At 42.6% G+C, this 18056-nt stretch overlaps 1 protein-coding gene across 9 annotated transcripts in view; it reads left to right on the top strand.

Annotated features, from left to right (window-relative positions):
* The window catches only part of TBC1D1 (TBC1 domain family member 1), a 100346-nt gene that overhangs the window by 19124 nt on the left and 63166 nt on the right, over window positions 1–18056 (top strand). Inside the window, exon 1 of one of the 9 annotated variants that reach the window (XM_058837489.1) lies at window positions 9161–9362. The exons of 7 other annotated variants lie outside the window; for them this stretch is intronic. In XM_058837489.1, coding sequence (XP_058693472.1) covers window positions 9333–9362 — 30 coding nt within the window. In that variant the 5' untranslated portion in view covers window positions 9161–9332. Of the gene's footprint in view, window positions 1–9160; window positions 9363–9412; window positions 9449–18056 lie in introns of those variants that run through there. One more of the 9 variants, XM_058837490.1, reaches the window with a different exon arrangement.

Below are 18056 nucleotides of genomic sequence, written 5' to 3'. Positions count from 1 at the left end.
AAATGTGCCTCAAGTACAGAGTGTTGATACCTTCAGAGGTCTCCACTGAGGCATTTCTAGAAGTTGCGTCAGGAACAATCCATGTTAGGATTGCCTTTGTTGGACCAGCTGTCCAGCAGCAGTGAGGCACTTCAGTTTTCCCGATTTAAGTATTTATTTCACAGCGACACAACAGTGGGGAATGACATACTGGGACGAGGCACTCGGATTCCCGAATCAGGACTGGGATTTAGGACAGAAAGGGGTTGCTTCTGCGGAGCTCTCGGCAGTATCTGACAGCAGCATTCCTGACAGCATTCCTGACAGCAGCGTTCCTAGCCGGGCCGCTAGGAAGCTTTTCTAATTGCAGGAAAAGAACTTCGTTGTTCTTAAAAGAGATTACTCCCCAGCGTGCAGAACTCCTTTTGTTCCCCCAGTCCCTTCACAAGTTCTCAGATTCATCACGGTTTAAGTGAGGTGTTTAAGTGCCACTTAGTGGCTGTCTAGAGCAAATGTAAGATACTGTGATTGCTGTAACAGTTTTCACCTCTTCTGCTTTCCACCAGCAGGAGAATTGCTCGCCTTACCGCGGAGATACCGAAGGCTTAATCTAAAACTGGTTAAAATCGGTTGAAAGATGATGGTAGGTTTTCAGTAAGAAAGTGCTGTAATTTCAGTACTGTAATTTCCTTTTTTTTTTTTTTTCCCCAGAATTGTCCTACTGAAGTTCTCTTTGGGTTCTCCCAGTGAGTTTCTTGGGTTTTTTGTTTTCCATTGGGGTGTTTTTTCAGAATTTTTTCAATGCCTCTTAAAATATTGAAATGAGTTTGTATTTTACTATGTAACAGCCCCACTATGAAGAAGCAGCACTATGCAAAGTATACTGGTATTTCTGGAGTTTATTCTTGTGTGTTAAGTTTCACAAAATAAAACACGTATGACATCAGCCAATGTTCTGGGATTTCAACTCCCTTCAGCAGAATATATGACAGCTGTGAAAACATTATCTCTCAGTCATATTAGGAGCTTGCTATAGTAAGTTTCTGTGTGTGTAAGGACAAAAGTTTATCTTCTAGAAACTTGCAGGACTTCTGGATATTCCTTACATATATGTTATTAACTGTGTACTGTTCCAGATACATCCTTAAGACACATAAGGACATAGTAGCAACTTGGTCTGTGATTTAAATGGGGGCAATTCTCAAATGAATAGCTTTTACATCTCAGAGTGCATGCATTGCCTGTATGCAGGCTTCCTCTTCACTGGGAGGAGGTCTTCAGGTTCCCTTCTTTCTGCAGGGAGTTTGTGTACTGCAGAAGGCATGCTTCGAGTTTTTCTTTAGAATGGAGTTGTCCTTTTTTTCCTTCTCTTTCAGATTTTGTGTTTAATAGACTATCCATATGCATGCTAGATTTGGAAGAGTCAGAAAAGTTCCCAGGAACCTCAAACAAACAAAACACAGATTTCTGATTACATTTCTTGTTAAAGTTACAGAACAGAAACGGTCAAGGTCTCAGGATAAGCCCCTTTGCACATGTTGAGACAATGTACTTCCCACAAGCCATATAAAATGTAGATACATGACAAATCTTCCTTAGCCAGATAACCCTCAGTGACCTGACTTTAAGTACACATGTTTGCACAGTCATGTCAGCCAGCTCTGGAAGTCTTGATGCCAGCTTGAAATGTCAGCTGAATTAGACTTCCAGGTTTTTGTCTTAATTGGAGTTGTGAGTAAAATCAAAGCACTTGTATGGGGATGGCATTGTGGATCTACAATGACAGAAAGTAATACTTGAGTATTAATAAGTAATACTTACTAATTTCTTGTTGTTTGACTGTATATTACAGCTTTTTGCAGGCTAAGAGAAAAAGTTGGGAATGCTGATTAAAACTGGCCATTCTACTCATAAATTATAATTGAAAGCAATGGGACACTTGAAAATTTAATATACCATGGATTAAATGTCATGAAATGTCTATGTCCGTTTAATATCTTTATTTGTGGTCTGGACAAGGGGATCAAGGGCACCCTCAGTAAATTCACAGATGACACCAAATTGAGTGGGAATGTTGATCTCCTGGAGGACACAAAGGCTCTGCAGAGGGATCTGGACAGGCTGGATGAATAGGCCAAGGCCAGTTGCAAGAGGTTCACCATGGCCAAGTGCTGGATCCTACACTTGAGTCACAACAGCCCCAGGCAGTGCTGTGGACTGGGGGCAGAGTGGCTGGAATGTGGCCACAGCTGGCTGAACATGAGCCAGCTGTGCCCAGGTGGCCAAGAAGGCCAATGGCATCCTGGCCTGTGTCAGCAATGGTGTGGCCAGCAGGAGCAGGGCTCGGCACCTTGAGTCCTGTCTCCAGTTCTGGGCACCTCACAGCAGGAAAGACATTGAGGGGCTGGGCCAGAGAAAGGCAACAGAGCTGGTGAAAGGTCTGGAGCACAAGGCTTATGAAGAACAGCTGAGGGAGCTGGGATTGTTTGGTCTGGAGAAGGCTCAGGGCAGGCCCCAGATCACTCTTTGCAACGATCTGAAATTTTGTAGTGAGGTGGGGATTGGCACTTTTCCCAGGTAACAAGTTGTATGATGAGAGGGAATAGCTGCAGTTGCACCAGGGAAGGTTTAATTTGGATATTAGGAAAAAAATTCCTTGGTAATAGGGTTCCCAGGCATTGGATCAGGCTGCTCAGGGAAGTGGTAAAATCACCATCCCTGGAAGCATTCAAAAAAATGTGTGCATGTGACACTTGAGGACATAGTTTAGTGGTGAATTTGGCACTGCTGGGTTAGTGGTTGGACTTGATAATCTTACAGGTCTTTTCCAACCTAAATTGATTCTATGATTCTAAAAGACCTGCTCAGATGACTTCTGAGGTTCATTTATCCATTTGAGTCTTTACACCTGTGAACGCATTCAAATATGTGAATTAAGACTTGCAAATTATTCAAATACATGAGCTCAGAGATGCAAGTTGCAGTGTTACCTGAACTTAGCAGATCACTTCAGTGAAGAAGTCAGCTATCTTGCCCATCCATACAGCTTTGTGCAGGGTTCTCCTGCAATGCCAGAGTTCCCTATTGGTACTAAGAATACCCAGAAAGGAGGAAATGGCAGAACTGACCCATGATTAGTTATGTATTTATTTATGTATTTCAGTCATGAAATACAGCATGTCAACTAATATTTTAGACTTTATTCCTGAAAATATGTACACATTTCCAAATACTACCAACTCCATGAGTCTTACATGAAATGATGCAGCCATCTCCCCTTCTTGGTGATAAGATAGTTAACAGAACCTGTGGTGAGGGGCTGCATTTGGGCTGTGTGGATCCATGTTTTTTTGGATGGCTGACTCAGCACACACAGGCTTCCATTGTTGTGGCAGAGGAGCGGAAGTGCAGTCAGCACATGTGGGTGAAATGTGCAGCGGTGACTTACAGTAGTGTATCCTGAGCCCTTTGAAGCGATGCAGCTTTATCAAAACCACAAAAGAGCCATAAGGACAAATCCTGCTGCTGTATTTTAAAAGCCTCTCTATTGTGTGTTATATTTCACAAATGTTTTCCAGTGTGTTTTTTAGGAGTTAAAACAGAATTGTCTTAAAGTAACTAAATGTGGAATGTTGTTTGTAGTAAAACCTGGAACTGTAAATTTCTGAATGGAAAGCCAACTGAATCACGGGGAAAGGTTTTTCAGGTTCAGTTTTGGTTTGAAAGATAGCTTATTGCCATTTTGTGGCTTTCACTGTACTTGAAAGACACAGCCATGACTTGAATGATTTAGCCAAAAATACAAAAGAAAAAGAGTCCACATCACTGGCAAACATACACTCAATGGGTTAATAAGCATGCAGAGGAGGGTAGGAAGGAGAGAGATTAGAAACAGTAAGTTGAAAATGTGTGCGAGGGAACATTGCTGATAAAGTTTTCTGCTTTCGAGACAGCTGAGAAGGAATATCATCAACAGCGCAACATAAAAATCACAGATAATTTGATAAAAAGGCAGATTTAGATGCTCCATACAAAATTACTGTACATGCAAATAATTATGTTGGTAGGTTGCAGTGGTATTCTCAATTTTATATTACTAGGGAAGGAGTGTGCTGCAGCCTGTAATCAAATGGAACGCTGGTGATGTGAAGCAATGTAGAGCAAGGGGTGGGCAGGCAGCTGAGTGCTCTTCTTAATCAGCTTCAAAGGGCTGCAGTAGTTCTCAGCTGGCTGCTGCAGTTCTCCCACCAGGGTTTTGTCCAAGAGCACCCAAACAGAGAGGCTTATGATGTGAGTGAAATCTTAAAGCCATTAAAATTTATTCAGCTTGATTCTGGAAAACAACAGGACAATATGGTATTTTTTTCCTCTTTTGGTTATCTTTGCTTAAGATGCATAAAGATATAGTAACAACTTGATCTGTGATTTTAGTGGAGGCAATTCTCAAATAAATAGCTTTTACACTCAGCTGCTCATCGTATATGAACAGCAATATAGCTCCATTGACTGTAGGTAAGTTCTGGACCCTACACCTACTGAGAGAAAAACCTGAACTGATAATTCTTATTGTTAAGCAATTCCCAGGAAAACTAAGAATATTTTGGTTTGGGGGTAGAATCGTTAATACTTAAGAATACCCAGAAAGAATACCTCTTGCTGAGGTGCAGTTGAGCCGCAGCACATGGTAACCCTCTTATGCTCTGACACTGTTGGAGAGAGAAGGGGACAAATAGCCCATCCCCAACATGACTTTTCATTCCTGAGGGAGTAATCTTAATACCACTTGAATTAAAGCATTTTAGCAATTACAAATTTTGTGGTGGAAAAGACAATTATATGTAAGCTAAAACTACAGGAGAGGTTGGAAAGGAATCTGCTGCTAAATCAGTGCCCAGCAGCCTGGTGAGGAACTGTTCTCTTCTGTCTGCCACACGGAGACCAAATTGCAAGTTATCTCTGGGCACTGGCCCAATGTCAGCATTTTTCATATTCGCTACTGGTTAGCAAATACCCAGAAAATTTTGCTCACAGAGCTAAGAAGATTATCCAAATCTATGTAATTTCTGTTGCCAATGAGTGTCTAGAAACCACCAAGTAAGTCATCCCAGGTGCTTTGGTGAAAGCTGGATTTCATCTTTAGCATGGGCAGTGGGCTCCTATGCACTTTAATTCAAAGGGACAACCACTACCAGTCTGTGGTTAGGTGTTGGGTCTTGCTGTTGTCTTTCATCTTGCGTCTGGTGCAGATCTGGTTTGGTGAAGTAATTTGGTTTTATGGTTAATATTTTATTTTGTATTGAGAAAAACATTTGCTTATAATTTAGGCAAAGAAGTAACAAAGCTTACTATTTTCTTCACCACAGTATCTATTCAGAAGCCACTGAGTTAGGCTTGATTGAGTCTTTGGATAGGATGAAATCTAAAGGATTCATTACTTTTTTTCCTTGATGGATTCAGATAAATTATTTTTTGCATCTTGCATTGTCTGAAGGTGCCATAAAAGTCTGGTGTTTCCTTAGATACCTTTGTTTTGGTGTGATTTATTACAGCTGCATCTGTGAACCAAAACATTATTACATTTTGAATTCACATCCCAAATAGTACTCTCACAGTAGTTACTTTCTCTCTTTTTTCTCTGATAAAGTAGAAACCATCACATCTGGAAGGGGAAGGGATGAGACAATACTTGGGGAAAGCCTAAAGAACAGTGAGAAATAAGTGATAAAGGATAAAAATTGTGGGTGTTTTTAAACAAAGACCAAATATTGGAAAGTGATAATTAAAGGCAGGCATGCTTTTTTCTTGTATTTTTTTCACCCAAATTTATCAAGACCTTCCTGTGTACAGGGAGGAAGGACATAAGTGAAAGTTGCAGGTGAATGTGGACAGAGGGGATAATTCATGAGAAGAATAACTGCTAAAATATATTCAAGTACAATTCAGAAGAAAAAAACTTTCAATGTGAATTGGATCTGCTTTAAAATCACCACTAGTGATTACAAAAGAGCAACAGGAGAGGCCAGTTCTCAGATACCACAGTTGTGGCTATACCCTTAATGCAAGTTCTTGTGAGACATCATTCAGTGATGACACACTGTGAAGACTCACAAAAATATTTATGGCCATTAAAACTAGAGAAACTGAAATCAGAGGAGAATGAATCAGAAACACTCGTCTTATGAGTTGAAAGGTCAACTGCACTCTACTTTTTTCTTAATATTTCCTTATGTGTCCCTTCTCTTTTTATATCTCTCATTCTCCAAATGGCTTCTTTTAATGGAGAAAACTTTGTTGGAGAAAAAATAATGGGGGTATTTGTGTATGTGTAAATTTATGTAGGACATCTGTAAAACAGAAAGATCACCTTTCTGATAGTGTAAGCTTTAAGTTGTGGCTTTGAAGTATTTAAATTGTTGCTATTTTAAAAATAGCCGCAAATATCTTGCTAATACTTTCCATGATAACATGGAACAGCTTATAGGACTGAGGGGTTTGTTTTGATTTTTAAGAGATCATACACTTGGATAAGATGGTGTCAAGTGCTACTTACTATTTATGCAGTACAGATGTTATTCCTTGACCCTGAATTTTTCCATTCCCCCAAAATGGGTATGTAGTATTTTTGGAGAGACAGTTATCTACCCAAGCCAAACTGAAAATACTAAGAAACAGAGGTTCTCTTTTTAGAAATTTAATCCTGAAAAATGAATGCAGTTATTGTTCCCATAGCATTACTAAATGCATCTTTTTTGGGAGGTGAGCAACACACTGACCTTTTCATTTATACTGAAGAATTTAATGCATTACTACATGTTTTTATAGCCGAACATTTAAGCATTACTTCCAGCTGTTTCCCAAAAGCCAGTGTTCCTACTTCTCCTTCCTTCAAGGCCAGCATCTATCATCTTTGTTTAGTAGATGAACTAATGCAGAGAGAGCAGTTATGTAGCATGCCTGAAAGTCATGTTAATAGAAGCTGAAATTCAATGAATGATTGTGCTATCTCCTAATTCAATATCTTCACCACAAGATATTCACCCTTCTTCCCAATCCTACAGAACCATCTAGAAGTTTTCAGAGTGCATTTTAAATCATACAAATGTCACTATAACAACTACATGAAACAGGCTCCAAAGTTAAATAGTATGAAGTGACACACTGGAGATGGCTGTTTGAGCCAGTTGCAGACAGGGCGAGAAGCCAGATAGCCTGACTGACATCAGTGCTTAATGTGGACTCAGGAGCAGATGTGTGTATTGTTAGTTTAAAATTGTGTAAAGATGTCAGTCAGGAAGGGGGAGCCAGAAAAACTCCTCAGCTGGCAGGATCTCCTCAGAGAAAGGGGAAGAAATAATTATTTAGAAGTAATATTGTTCACACTCAACATTAGAGAAATGAGCCTCTTGAGACTCTCATGCTACCATCAAATATAGTGGTTATACCATTCAGCCATGAGCAGCACATAATGATGAGCATTCTGCCTTGCTCATGCCCTCCAGTTACTTTATGAAATAAAAGCAGACCTGTTTCTATATTTCAGATGGTAATATTCCTAGAGTTCTTGTCAGGTTCTGAGTTTAAGGCCCAGAGAACAGATGTTACTTTTTCATGTACGTGTTCTGTACATCATGAACAGTAGCAGCAGTGAAAATTTCTCCTTCTATCATGCCAGTAAGCCTTTAGAGACTGCTACCAAAATGAGTGTAAGTCATATTTAGTCACTTACTTGGCTTATAGCTAAGTACAATCAAAATGTCCATGGCCACTATCATAATGACAGAGCCACTGGCCATCCTTGTGAATTATCTCTAATCTGTAGAACTATTAGAAAATGGAACTCTGTTCTCTTTTTATGAAGATCTGAAATGTATTTGTTTAGGTTTTCATTTCAGAAACTGTAGCTTAGGTGCAGCCTGAGAAGAACTGCTTTTGTGTTACCCCCTCATCCCTCTGGGGCCCATGACAGACATACAGCAGTGCTAGGACACTCGGCAGCACCACGTTAGGAGGTGATAGAGCTCTCTGGCAGCTCGCTGCCTTATTTGCTTTGCATGAACCAAACCCAGGGCTGCAGGGTCATGCAGTCCGGGCAAGTCCAAAACTACCCCTTTTCTGTCTCAGTGAGCCGTGAGATTGGCTCTGCTTCTCTCTGGCCCATGTGCTTGGATGTCACTCTTTCCCTTCTGTTTTCATTTAATAACTCAAACAACTGGAGCAGTGTCGGCTCTAACCTGGAGATCATTCCATCAGCCATAAGTGTGCAAGTGCGAGCACATGCAGGGCACTCTCGCAGTGGAATAGCTGTCTTAGTGAGAGTGTCTTTGGGCAAAACGAAGAGCTGAATTTGGCACTTCCATCATCTAACTTTGACCAGTTGAATTTTATTGAGAAGTGCACAGCAGACCCCTGTGCTTTCCTCTTACTATTGTGCAAATGTAGTTCTTCGTGATGTTTCTGTGAGGTGGTGGAAAGTAAAGGGCTTTTTGTTTTGAGCCCAGTGGATTATCTCCTGTGAACACCAAGCCTGTTTTCCTTTCCTGGTTCTATGCCCTTCCTTCAAACTCAGGAAAATTAGTTGTTTCAGGCAGCCCTGCGGCCACTGAGTAGAGGAGGAGGGTGTTCACAGCCAGCTCAGCCGGAGCAACGACAGGAATCAGCATTCCTGGCTGAGTGGCAAGTAACATCCCTGGACCTGCCGGAAACGTACGCTGCTGTCTGCCCTTCCACGACAGTCTGATTTCTGGAAGTTGAGCTGCTAGCGTGTGATGTCAAACGCCATTAGCTAACACGAATGGCAAGACGGACTGGAAGTATAACATTTCACAGTGATTTCAAACAGATGATTTTTCTCTCGATCCTTTAATGTTAGGAATGGCTTCGATGCCGGGATGTTCCCAGAAAGTTTTAGTTACGAATCCCGTCGTGGGCGCTGACCTACGCAGCCAGGCAGCGCGAGGCGGCGGCCGGCGGTTGTCTGCGTTGCCGGGCGCGCTGCCGGAGGGCGAGCCCGCTCCCTTCCCGAGCCCGCTCCCTTCCCGCCCGCCGGCATCGGGCGGCCGCAGCCCGGGCGCGGGGAGCCCCGCCGGAGGCGGAGCGCGGCGGGGGCGGGACGCAGCCGCGGCCCTTCCTTTCCCTTCCCGCCCCGCAGCCCCGCGGCTGCAGCCGGCGCCGCCACGGGCAGTGTCCCCGGCGCGGAGAGCTCGCGGTGCCGCCGGCCGGCGCTCGGCGGCGGGGACACGTCGGGAGTCGGCGCGGGCCCGGCCCCTCCCGGCGCATGAGGCGGTGGGAGCGGCGGGCGGGAGAGGCGGAGAGGAGCGGCCGGAGCCGGGGATCGCCGCGCCGGAGCCCCTAGGATGTCACCATTGTTCAGCTGGGTGGCCAAGGTAGGCGGCGCGGCGCCCGCCGCCCTCAGCGCTCGGGAAGTAATGTCCAGCCTTAGGGCTTACAGATGTTCGCGTGTTATTTCAAGGCAAGTCAGTCGTCTCTGGGAAGGGAGCAGAGTTCTGCTGTATTGTTCAGCCAGGGAAAAGGAGGAGCACTCAAAGTGACCAGTAAAGTCAACCTGCTGTCAGACGTGGCTTGGGTTTAGGGGCTGAAAGCGAAGCTGCAGGTCCGGCCGACTTGTTCTCCCTTGCTGCGGATCTGCAAAGGGGGAGAGCTGTAATTAAAAGTGCTCAGAAGGCCTGATCTTAGTGCCTGTTGAAGTCTAACGCTACTTTTGCACTCTGGGGAATGTGTAACAGCGCTCCTACTGTTTGTTTTGGAGTCTTTTTTTTTCCCATGGTTTTTGTCATGCTCTGAATTTATGAAGCACAATAGTTGGATTTTAGTGGGACACTTACATGTTTAACTATGACAACGCATGTGTCGTGCTGGCATCTTCATCTGTGTGTCTAGGGCTTCAGTAGGATTTTCCACTGTAGCTGAAGTTACATATGGATGCAAAGCAGTAAAGCTGGTTAAAGATCTCTAGAATATAGTTTTGGGCTGCTGTTTAAAAAAATAATTCTAAAGTAGTAGTCATCCTAAATTTAAAATGAGCTGCAAATGATATTCTGTGTCAAGGCACATGTGGAAGAGCACAAGTGTGTGAAACAGCTGTATGGCGGTCAAGAATTGTAGGTTCCTTGAATAAATTAGCTGGGAAAAAAACCCCACCTATGTCTTGAAATTCAGCCCATAGCGTAAGCTGCTAAGAAGACCACATAAAACCTGATTCGCCCTTCTCGGTTGTCAGGTGTAAATGGTCAAGTTGCTTAATTACTTCTGTATTCCTGTTCCTGAATATTTAACAGGTGAAATACCTACCCTCGGGAGATACTTAACGGGAAGTGCTTGATATGTGGCTGTTGCCTTTGTTCAGATTCTCAGATAGAAGGATTTGCTCTCTTCTGTTTTGAAAGGAGACTGCTGACTTTTAGACACACCCTGCAAAATCGAAATGTATCGTTCTCTCTTTCCACTTGTCTTTTTTTTTCTCTGGGTGATGACCTGTTGGGTGGAGCACGTGTAGTTACCTCTCCTGTCACTCCTCAGGCTCTGTCTTGTGCATAGCCTCAGACCGGGTTTGCCGTGTTACCTGAAGGAGGGACACCGGCTGATGCCCGTCCCGACTTTTATGTCGGTCTCCTATACGTGTGGCTGCCGTCAAAGACGAGTGATGCCACTGAGTACGTACTTCAAGGGTGCCCCCAAGGGATGGCTCATTTCCCTCCGTCATTGTTCACTTGTCAGCTGGGAAGACAGCTGGTCGGAGGGGAGTTGGTGTTGGAGGAGGTCAGAACTTGTAGCACACGAAGTTCCCTGTGTTTTTAGAGCAGCAAGCTCTTGCACAAACACACCTATAACTGCTTTTAGGAGTGCTTTTTGAGCTCTCAAAACTAATTATTTCAATGCTGGTTCCTCACAACTACTTAGTTTTATTCTTTTGATGGCCATTAATTGTCAGCTCTAATTTGGGAGGGAAAGCAAGGCAGCATACTTAGAAATATAAAGTGAGCCTTGTTAGTAGAGAAAGCTTTCCTGCCTGCCAAAATCTACTCAGTGAAAATGTAGGAGCTATTGCTGTGGGCTTTCAACACAAATGCAAGCCTTTCCAGTTTTGATAAGATGGTGGCCCATTCCAGAGCAAGGGAGGACTTTGGGATGGGGGGAGGAGGAAACTGCCCCCCTCGAAGGAAAGTTGTCCCCTTGCATCTATTACTTAAAAATGAGTGACACCCCCCCCCCCCCCCCCATTTAAGTAATGGAAGTGTTTAGTCTCACCAAGCAGGTCACCAGGCCTGCAGATAGTTACATGTGAAGCAATTTACTCTCATGTGTATAAAATTGATTTCCCTAGTGTTTGTATAAACATAACCTTTTAATATATCTTGTTTACACGTTTTTACATGCAGTTTTTCCCAGCTTGCCTCTTACCTGCACGCAGGCTCCTCAGGGCTGAGTTTTGCAGCGCTGCCAGGCTCAGCCATGGGGCCCATTCTGAGCTGGAGGATAAAGCCCTACTTGAGTTGTATGTAGATTGATGCTGCCCATTGGCCATATGGATGCTGGCTAAATCCCTGAATGATGTCTCTGTAGGTAATGAATTCTAAAGTACTGACTTGTTTTAGCCACCTAAAACTATTTAAATAAAAAATAACAGTTATACCTGTTTTTCCTGCATGGTTTGATACAAAGTTAGACAACTGACTTAAGGGAAACCTTTGACTAAGCACCTAAAAGCTCAGTCTCTTCAAAGTGTAAACCATGCTTGCACTATTCTGAGTAGAAAATACAGTTGCTTTTGTGGATACACGAAGACTGTTCATACTCAGTTTAGAGCACTGAAGTAACTGTTATTAAAAGTAATCATTGTGGGGTTGAAAAATGTCAAAGCTTTCAGACTAAGAAAAAAGACATACAGAGTTTTAGTGCTAAACTGGCACATTATTAATTCATTAGTAGGCAATAATAATACAGTGACAAGTGTTAAAAGTAATTTTACTTCTGTTCCTATAATATTTAATATAGCTGTAGCTAAAAAAAGAGATTTGTCTTACTTCTTTACAAATTGCTTAATTTTATAATGAAAGTTTCTATTCCAAAGCAGCTTTACAGAAACCAGAATTGGAGAAGTGATTGCTGAAGAAATAGAAACAGTTCTTAGTTCAAGAAATTGTATAAATAGAGAATTTTGAGTAGATGTGTCCTCAGAGTCTCAGCTAGCTATGAAATTTATAGTTTGTCTTTCTAGCTATAAAAAAAGTTGCTGTATATAATTTAATAGCTGTGTTAACTTCAGCTTATTTTGTCTGAAGGATTATAAACCAACAAGGAACCAGTAAAGAAAATAACTAAGATAAAATGCAAAGCAAAGTTACATATTTTAATTTAAGGTTTCTTCTGTAATGATTTTGCTGGTAGGGATCAGGGAGCAGCTGCCTCCAACCTGCAGGACAGCAGGTGGGAAAGAGATGTTCTCTCCTGAGGGGAGCTGAAGGTGACAGAGTGTGTTGCTGAAGCCTGAGGAACCTCCACTTATGTGCCACCAGCACTGGAAGAAAAGGGTGGGTTTACAGTGTAGCTGTCCCCAGCTGGGTTGGCTAATCTTGGACCTTGAGCTGAGAAAGCTGATTGTTTGGATTCCTTCTCCTATGAAAATCAGATTTTAGCGTGTATTCACAACAGATGCTCTGAAATTCCCAACAGCAAAACAAGAAGTAAGTTTTAGTTTGGTTTCAGTTTCTTTCAAGGGTTACAGAGTTGGAAGGGCCTATGAGCTTTCCCCAGTTTAGGAAGCTCTCAAGCCATCATCAAAGTTTCTTTCCTGTTCAGTGCAGCAAGATGCAACACTTGGCTTGTGCCATGAAATATTACTGAAGAAGTAATCATAATAATATTGGAAGCGCCACTTAGATTTCCTGTAATCCTAATGTAGCTTTGTGTGCTCTGTTAGAATTGATCTTGCTGCTGTTTTGCCATCATTCCTACTATTTTTACATAACAGAGTGCCTAGTAGACCTCTGAAGGAGCATGGATGGTAGTAATAATATACATAACAGTATGATCTTAGTTCAGATCAGGAGCTACAAATTAAATTATTTTGCCTTCTGCAAAGGAATGAAGAGGAATGAGACTGAAAATCAGGATGGCCAAGAAATCCCCTCCTGCTTTTTTTTTTTTTTCTCCTTCTTAAGAGTGTTCTGAAAGGAGAATTTTAGGTGTTTTGCTGGTCTGTTCTAGGGTATATCACACTCATTTACGAGGATGTTTTGCTCCAGTTTAACTGGATGCCTCTTTCTTTTATTCCTCACAGCTTCCAGCTAAGTAGAGCGAGCACCTTTGGACATCTTTAATCCCCCAGTGAATGACTTACATTTTAACCAAACAAATTAAGTTTTGGTCTCTTCGGGAGCCCTCATAATGAGGCATTTTAAAGTCGTCTAAAGCCAAAAACCTTACATGTTTGTTAAACCTGTCTTACTTTTAAGCCTATCTTACTTATGATAAATTTTTGGGTAGGTGAGTGGTGATGGTATTCTACGGGGTGCAACTCTTGTTTGTGATAGTGCATTCATCTCTGATAACCCTTATTGTAAAGGACTTTGAATACTTGCATACTGTATCAAGAATCAAGTACTTAATAGAGAACTAGTGCCAGGGAAGAATTGGGAATCACTGAGGAGGGAAGGCTCAAAAGCCATAGTTTTGCTTGTGGAAGAATCTCCTTGAAGCCATTGATGCTGTGAGTAGGGCCGAAAGGACAGACCCTCGCTTGTCTCCCAGGCTGGATGCCAGCAATGTAGCAAAGAGAAAGTGCAGATTTCTGCCAGAGCTGTGTTTTGGTGCCCAAGCTTGCACAATGCCCTTGTCAGAGAACACTACAGTTTCTGCTCAGTGTGATTCTCCAGGTCAGTTTATGTTGATGTAAAATGCTGTTGACAATTGACAGCTTTCAGATAAATGTAGATTATCACAAAATACCAGGCAGTTCAAATGCAGTGTTTTCTGTATGCCAGTCACTCCCCGCCTTCCCCTGCGGGGGCCTGGGTGATGACTGAGGAATATGCGCTCAGCATTTGAAATGAAGTCAGTCCTGTGGTGAAACCCCTCAGTTACTCAGCAGTTAAGTTTCCTTTGGAGCTATTTGCTTTTATTCTGCTTGCCAGGCTCTAATTGCACCTGCTCTGCTTAGATGTTCCCCATTTGATGGGAGAGGGCTGGAGTATAGTTGTTCACATGGCATTTGTGTGGCTGTGCAGGTGTAGTAGAGCAGTGTCCTCTGCATCTGTCAGGTACATTAGGGATGCTTAGTAAGGAGTAAAGCTTTCCACAGAGAAATTCTTGGCCATAGAGATTGCAGTTTAGCAGGGTTTTTCTCTTGAATCATTTATGCCTTTTTGAATTAATTTCTCATGAGTATCTTCTTTCAGGTTCATGTTGACCTTCAGATTTAACAAGCCAAGCCTGACAAGGTAGCTGAGCTTGCTCTTTTGTACAGGTTCTGTCCTCTGCAATTCAAAACAGAACTTTTAGCCTCCAGTCAAGCACTGTTTGCTTTTCTTTGGGGAAGGGCACTCTGGAAGTTGGTGGTAGCTGTCTTCATGTGGTTAACATGTTCTGAGACAACCAGTAGCAAAACTACTAGTAAGTCCTGCAGGATCAGGGAAAACCCCAGGTCGTATCAAAGACGGATAATACAACTGAGGATTTGTTTAGATTTTTTGCCATATATACATATGTCTGCAGCACTGTATTTTAACTTTATTTGCTTTATGTTTGATGATTTAAAATACCATTTCACATCATAGCCTTTTTTCAAAAGGCTACTTTAATGGAGCAGTTGTTTATGTGTACTAGAGGTGTTCATGAGAACACCAAAGCAGCAGTTCCACTCTGGGTGCCATAAATGGAAATATCCTTAGGGAAAAGTCAGGTAAAGAACCCCTTTGCAGTTTGTAACTTCCCATCATCCCGATGTAGAAGCTCCAGCATTTCTGAGAAACCTCTGCTTTAAGGGGTTGTTGGAACTTTTTTACTGTGCCATCTAATAAAAGCTTTAAATACTTTAAGAAGTCTTCTGAACATTTTTATTCTAAATTTGAAGGAGCTGAGGTTGTGTACGGTCTACAGAGGTTGACTAATGACTTAACAAGTAAATCCTCAATGGAATTATTCAGTTATCATTCAATTAATAGAATTACGGGGGTTTTTTGTGTTTTGTTTTTTTTTTTTTTTTAATTAGAAGCCTTTACACATCAACTGTTCAATCTGAAATATTTATGGATGGCAATGACTCAGAGGAAAAACATTCTCAGCCTCTGTTTTGGTAGTATTTTATGTATCAGTTATGATACACAAAATATGTCAAGAGATGCTTACTAATTTGTATGGGGAGGTGAGGCAGCAGAGCTGGGAAAGGCAGCCAGAATTCTAAGAGCAGAAGCAGAAGCAAGGGAATTACTTTAGCTACTATGTATTGGGTTTATCACTGAGTTAACTCTACTGAATTGTATTTGAGTTGTTTTCAGTTATTCTTGCTTTTTAACCAAGTTACAGTAACAAATCATGAGATGCATTAATGCATAGATATAGAATTTTAATAGGAGTGTTTTCACAGAATCACAGAACAAGCTGAGTTGGCAGGGATCCACTAGGATGAAGCCCAGCTTCATGGCCCTGCACAAGACACCCCCAAGAGTCACACGACATGCATCGTCCAAGCACTTCTTGGTGCTGTGACCACTGCCCTGTGGAGCCCGTTCCAGTGCCCAACCACCCTCTGGGTGAAGCACCTTTTTTTAATATCCAACCTAAACCTCTCTGACACAACTTCAGGCCATTCCTTCATGTCCTGTCACTGGTCACCACAGAAAGGAGATCAGTATTTGCCCCTCCTCTTCCCCTCACAAGGAAGCTGCAGACTGCAATGAGGTCTCCCCTCAGTCTCCTTCAGGCTGAAGAGGCCAAGTGACCTCAGCCACTCTTCCTGGCTTCCCCTCAAGGCCCTTCACCATTTTTGTTGCCCTCCTTAGGCCACTCTCTAACAGCTTTAGATCCTTCTTACACTGTGGCACCCAAAGCTGAACACAGTATTCGAGATGAGGCTGCCCCAGCTCAGAGCAGAGTGGGACAATCACCTTCCTTGTCTGGCTGGCCATGCTGGGCTTGGTGCACCCCAGGACACGCTTGGCCCTTCTGGCTGCCAGGACACAATGACTCATGTCCAACTTGTCATGGACCAGAACCCCCAGGTCCCTTACCGTGGCACTGCTTTCCAGCATTTCATTCCCCAGGATTGCCCCATGCCAGGTGCAGAATCTGGCACTTGGCCCTTTTTTGAACTTCTGTGTCTGGTGATTGCCCAGTCTGCTAGTTTATCAAGGTCACTCTGCAGGGCTTCCCTGCCTTTGAGAGAGTCACAGCTCCCCCCAGTTTTCTGTTATCTGCAAACATGCTTAGTATCCCTTTTTAAAAGTAAAATCTTTCTGAAAATCGTGGTTTTCTTACTGAGAAGCCAGAGGGGGAGGTTCAGGCACCTTTACCCTGTTTCAGTGGACTAGAGCATTACAACAGGGTTTTTGCTGCCTCTTTTCCCTTGTGCTTTCAAGTTCCCAAAAGGCCAGGCCAGTATCCCTGGATCAGGTACGTGAAAGCTGCAGTTCTTAGCTTGGATGAAATACCCTGTAGGTTGCATCTATGTTAGTAAGTGCCATACAGCAACGTGTTGTTCAAGGGGCACCTCTGGTGCTGAGGATAGGTTCTATACCTCACTCTGGGAAGTGACTTTTACTTTGAGTTGGCCCTAATTTCATGCTGTGAACCAAATGCCTGTTTGCAGTGAAATGTATCACAAAATGAAAGTTTAGTTCTGTTTAAATGGGTGACAGTCCTGGTGTTTTGAGACACCCTCGTAATGTAGTCTGTCACACAAGAAGTGGAATGGGAGAATCCACTCTCAAGCACATTCCTGGTTCAAAATGAAGTAGTAAAGTAGTCACACCAGATTATACTTGAGAGTCCAGTTAGAGAAGCTGGACAAACAGCATACACATGGCTTTGGCTGTGTGGACACACTGTGGCACAGTGGATGGCCCTGATGGAGGCAGTAGGGTCCCATCAGGGAGTTTTTGTTTTATTTGGATGTTGACCTTTTGGCTAGTGCTTAGTGAAAATATTAGGCCTGAAGAGTTTATGTGGAATTTCTGTGTCCTAGACTTCTGTCTGTTACTAATTGAAGACCTGTGAAGAGAGTGTAAAAATGTTTGTTGCCTTCCATTCTCAGGGCACTGTATATGTAAGCACACATGTTGATGGTCACATTTTAAAACCAAACCAAACATTATTCTGGAGTATCTGGAAGCCTCTTTCCAACTCAAAAGTTGCTAGCTTTGGACATGTGAATGTTTTTCTTTATACCTTTGCAGCACCGTCACTATAATGAAAAGCATGTTTTTTTCCCAGGGGAAACCTTTGATATGCAGCTACCAAACAGGATTTTCAGGTAGAGATATTCTGTGCAATTGCAGGTTTGGGGAAAAGAGGCTGCTTATGCATAGTTGCACAGGCACACTCCCTGCTACTGAAAATGGTAAAGCTGAGCTAAACTAAACAGCTTTCTTTTTCAGGGAACCATTTTGCGCAATTTATGTGCTCATTTCAAGGGGTTATGTAGCCAAATATCTTACTTTTACCAGATCTTAACAGTTGCCTCTCTATATTTACCGAACCCTTGGTCTGCTGCTGTAGTACCAATGAGGTGAGCTCACTGAAGCCGTTGTCATGGAAATTTGGATGGTTGGCACTAAATGTTTCATGCTGGTTTTGTTTCTGTGGAGCTTTTTATAGCTTCTAATCTCCTCAAATGCAAGGCATGGAGAAGGAAATTTGTAGAAGTGCTTTGGAGTTCTAGACAATTATGTACAAGGGGCCTGTCTTCAAAACTGGTGTTACCCGGCCTGTCTTTAAAACTGGTTCAGAACCTAAACCAGTAATATGTTTTGGAATTTCAGATTTGGCTATGTCCCTTTGGAATATAATCTACAGTTTATCATTCTGTGAAAGCAACATTTCTGGTTGACATACAGTCATTGAAG

The sequence above is a fragment of the Poecile atricapillus genome, chromosome 4 (genome assembly GCF_030490865.1).
Source record: "Poecile atricapillus isolate bPoeAtr1 chromosome 4, bPoeAtr1.hap1, whole genome shotgun sequence".
Lineage (NCBI taxonomy): Eukaryota > Metazoa > Chordata > Aves > Passeriformes > Paridae > Poecile > Poecile atricapillus.
Note: the sequence above shows the minus strand (reverse complement) of the source record. Positions and strands in the feature narration are given on the sequence as shown.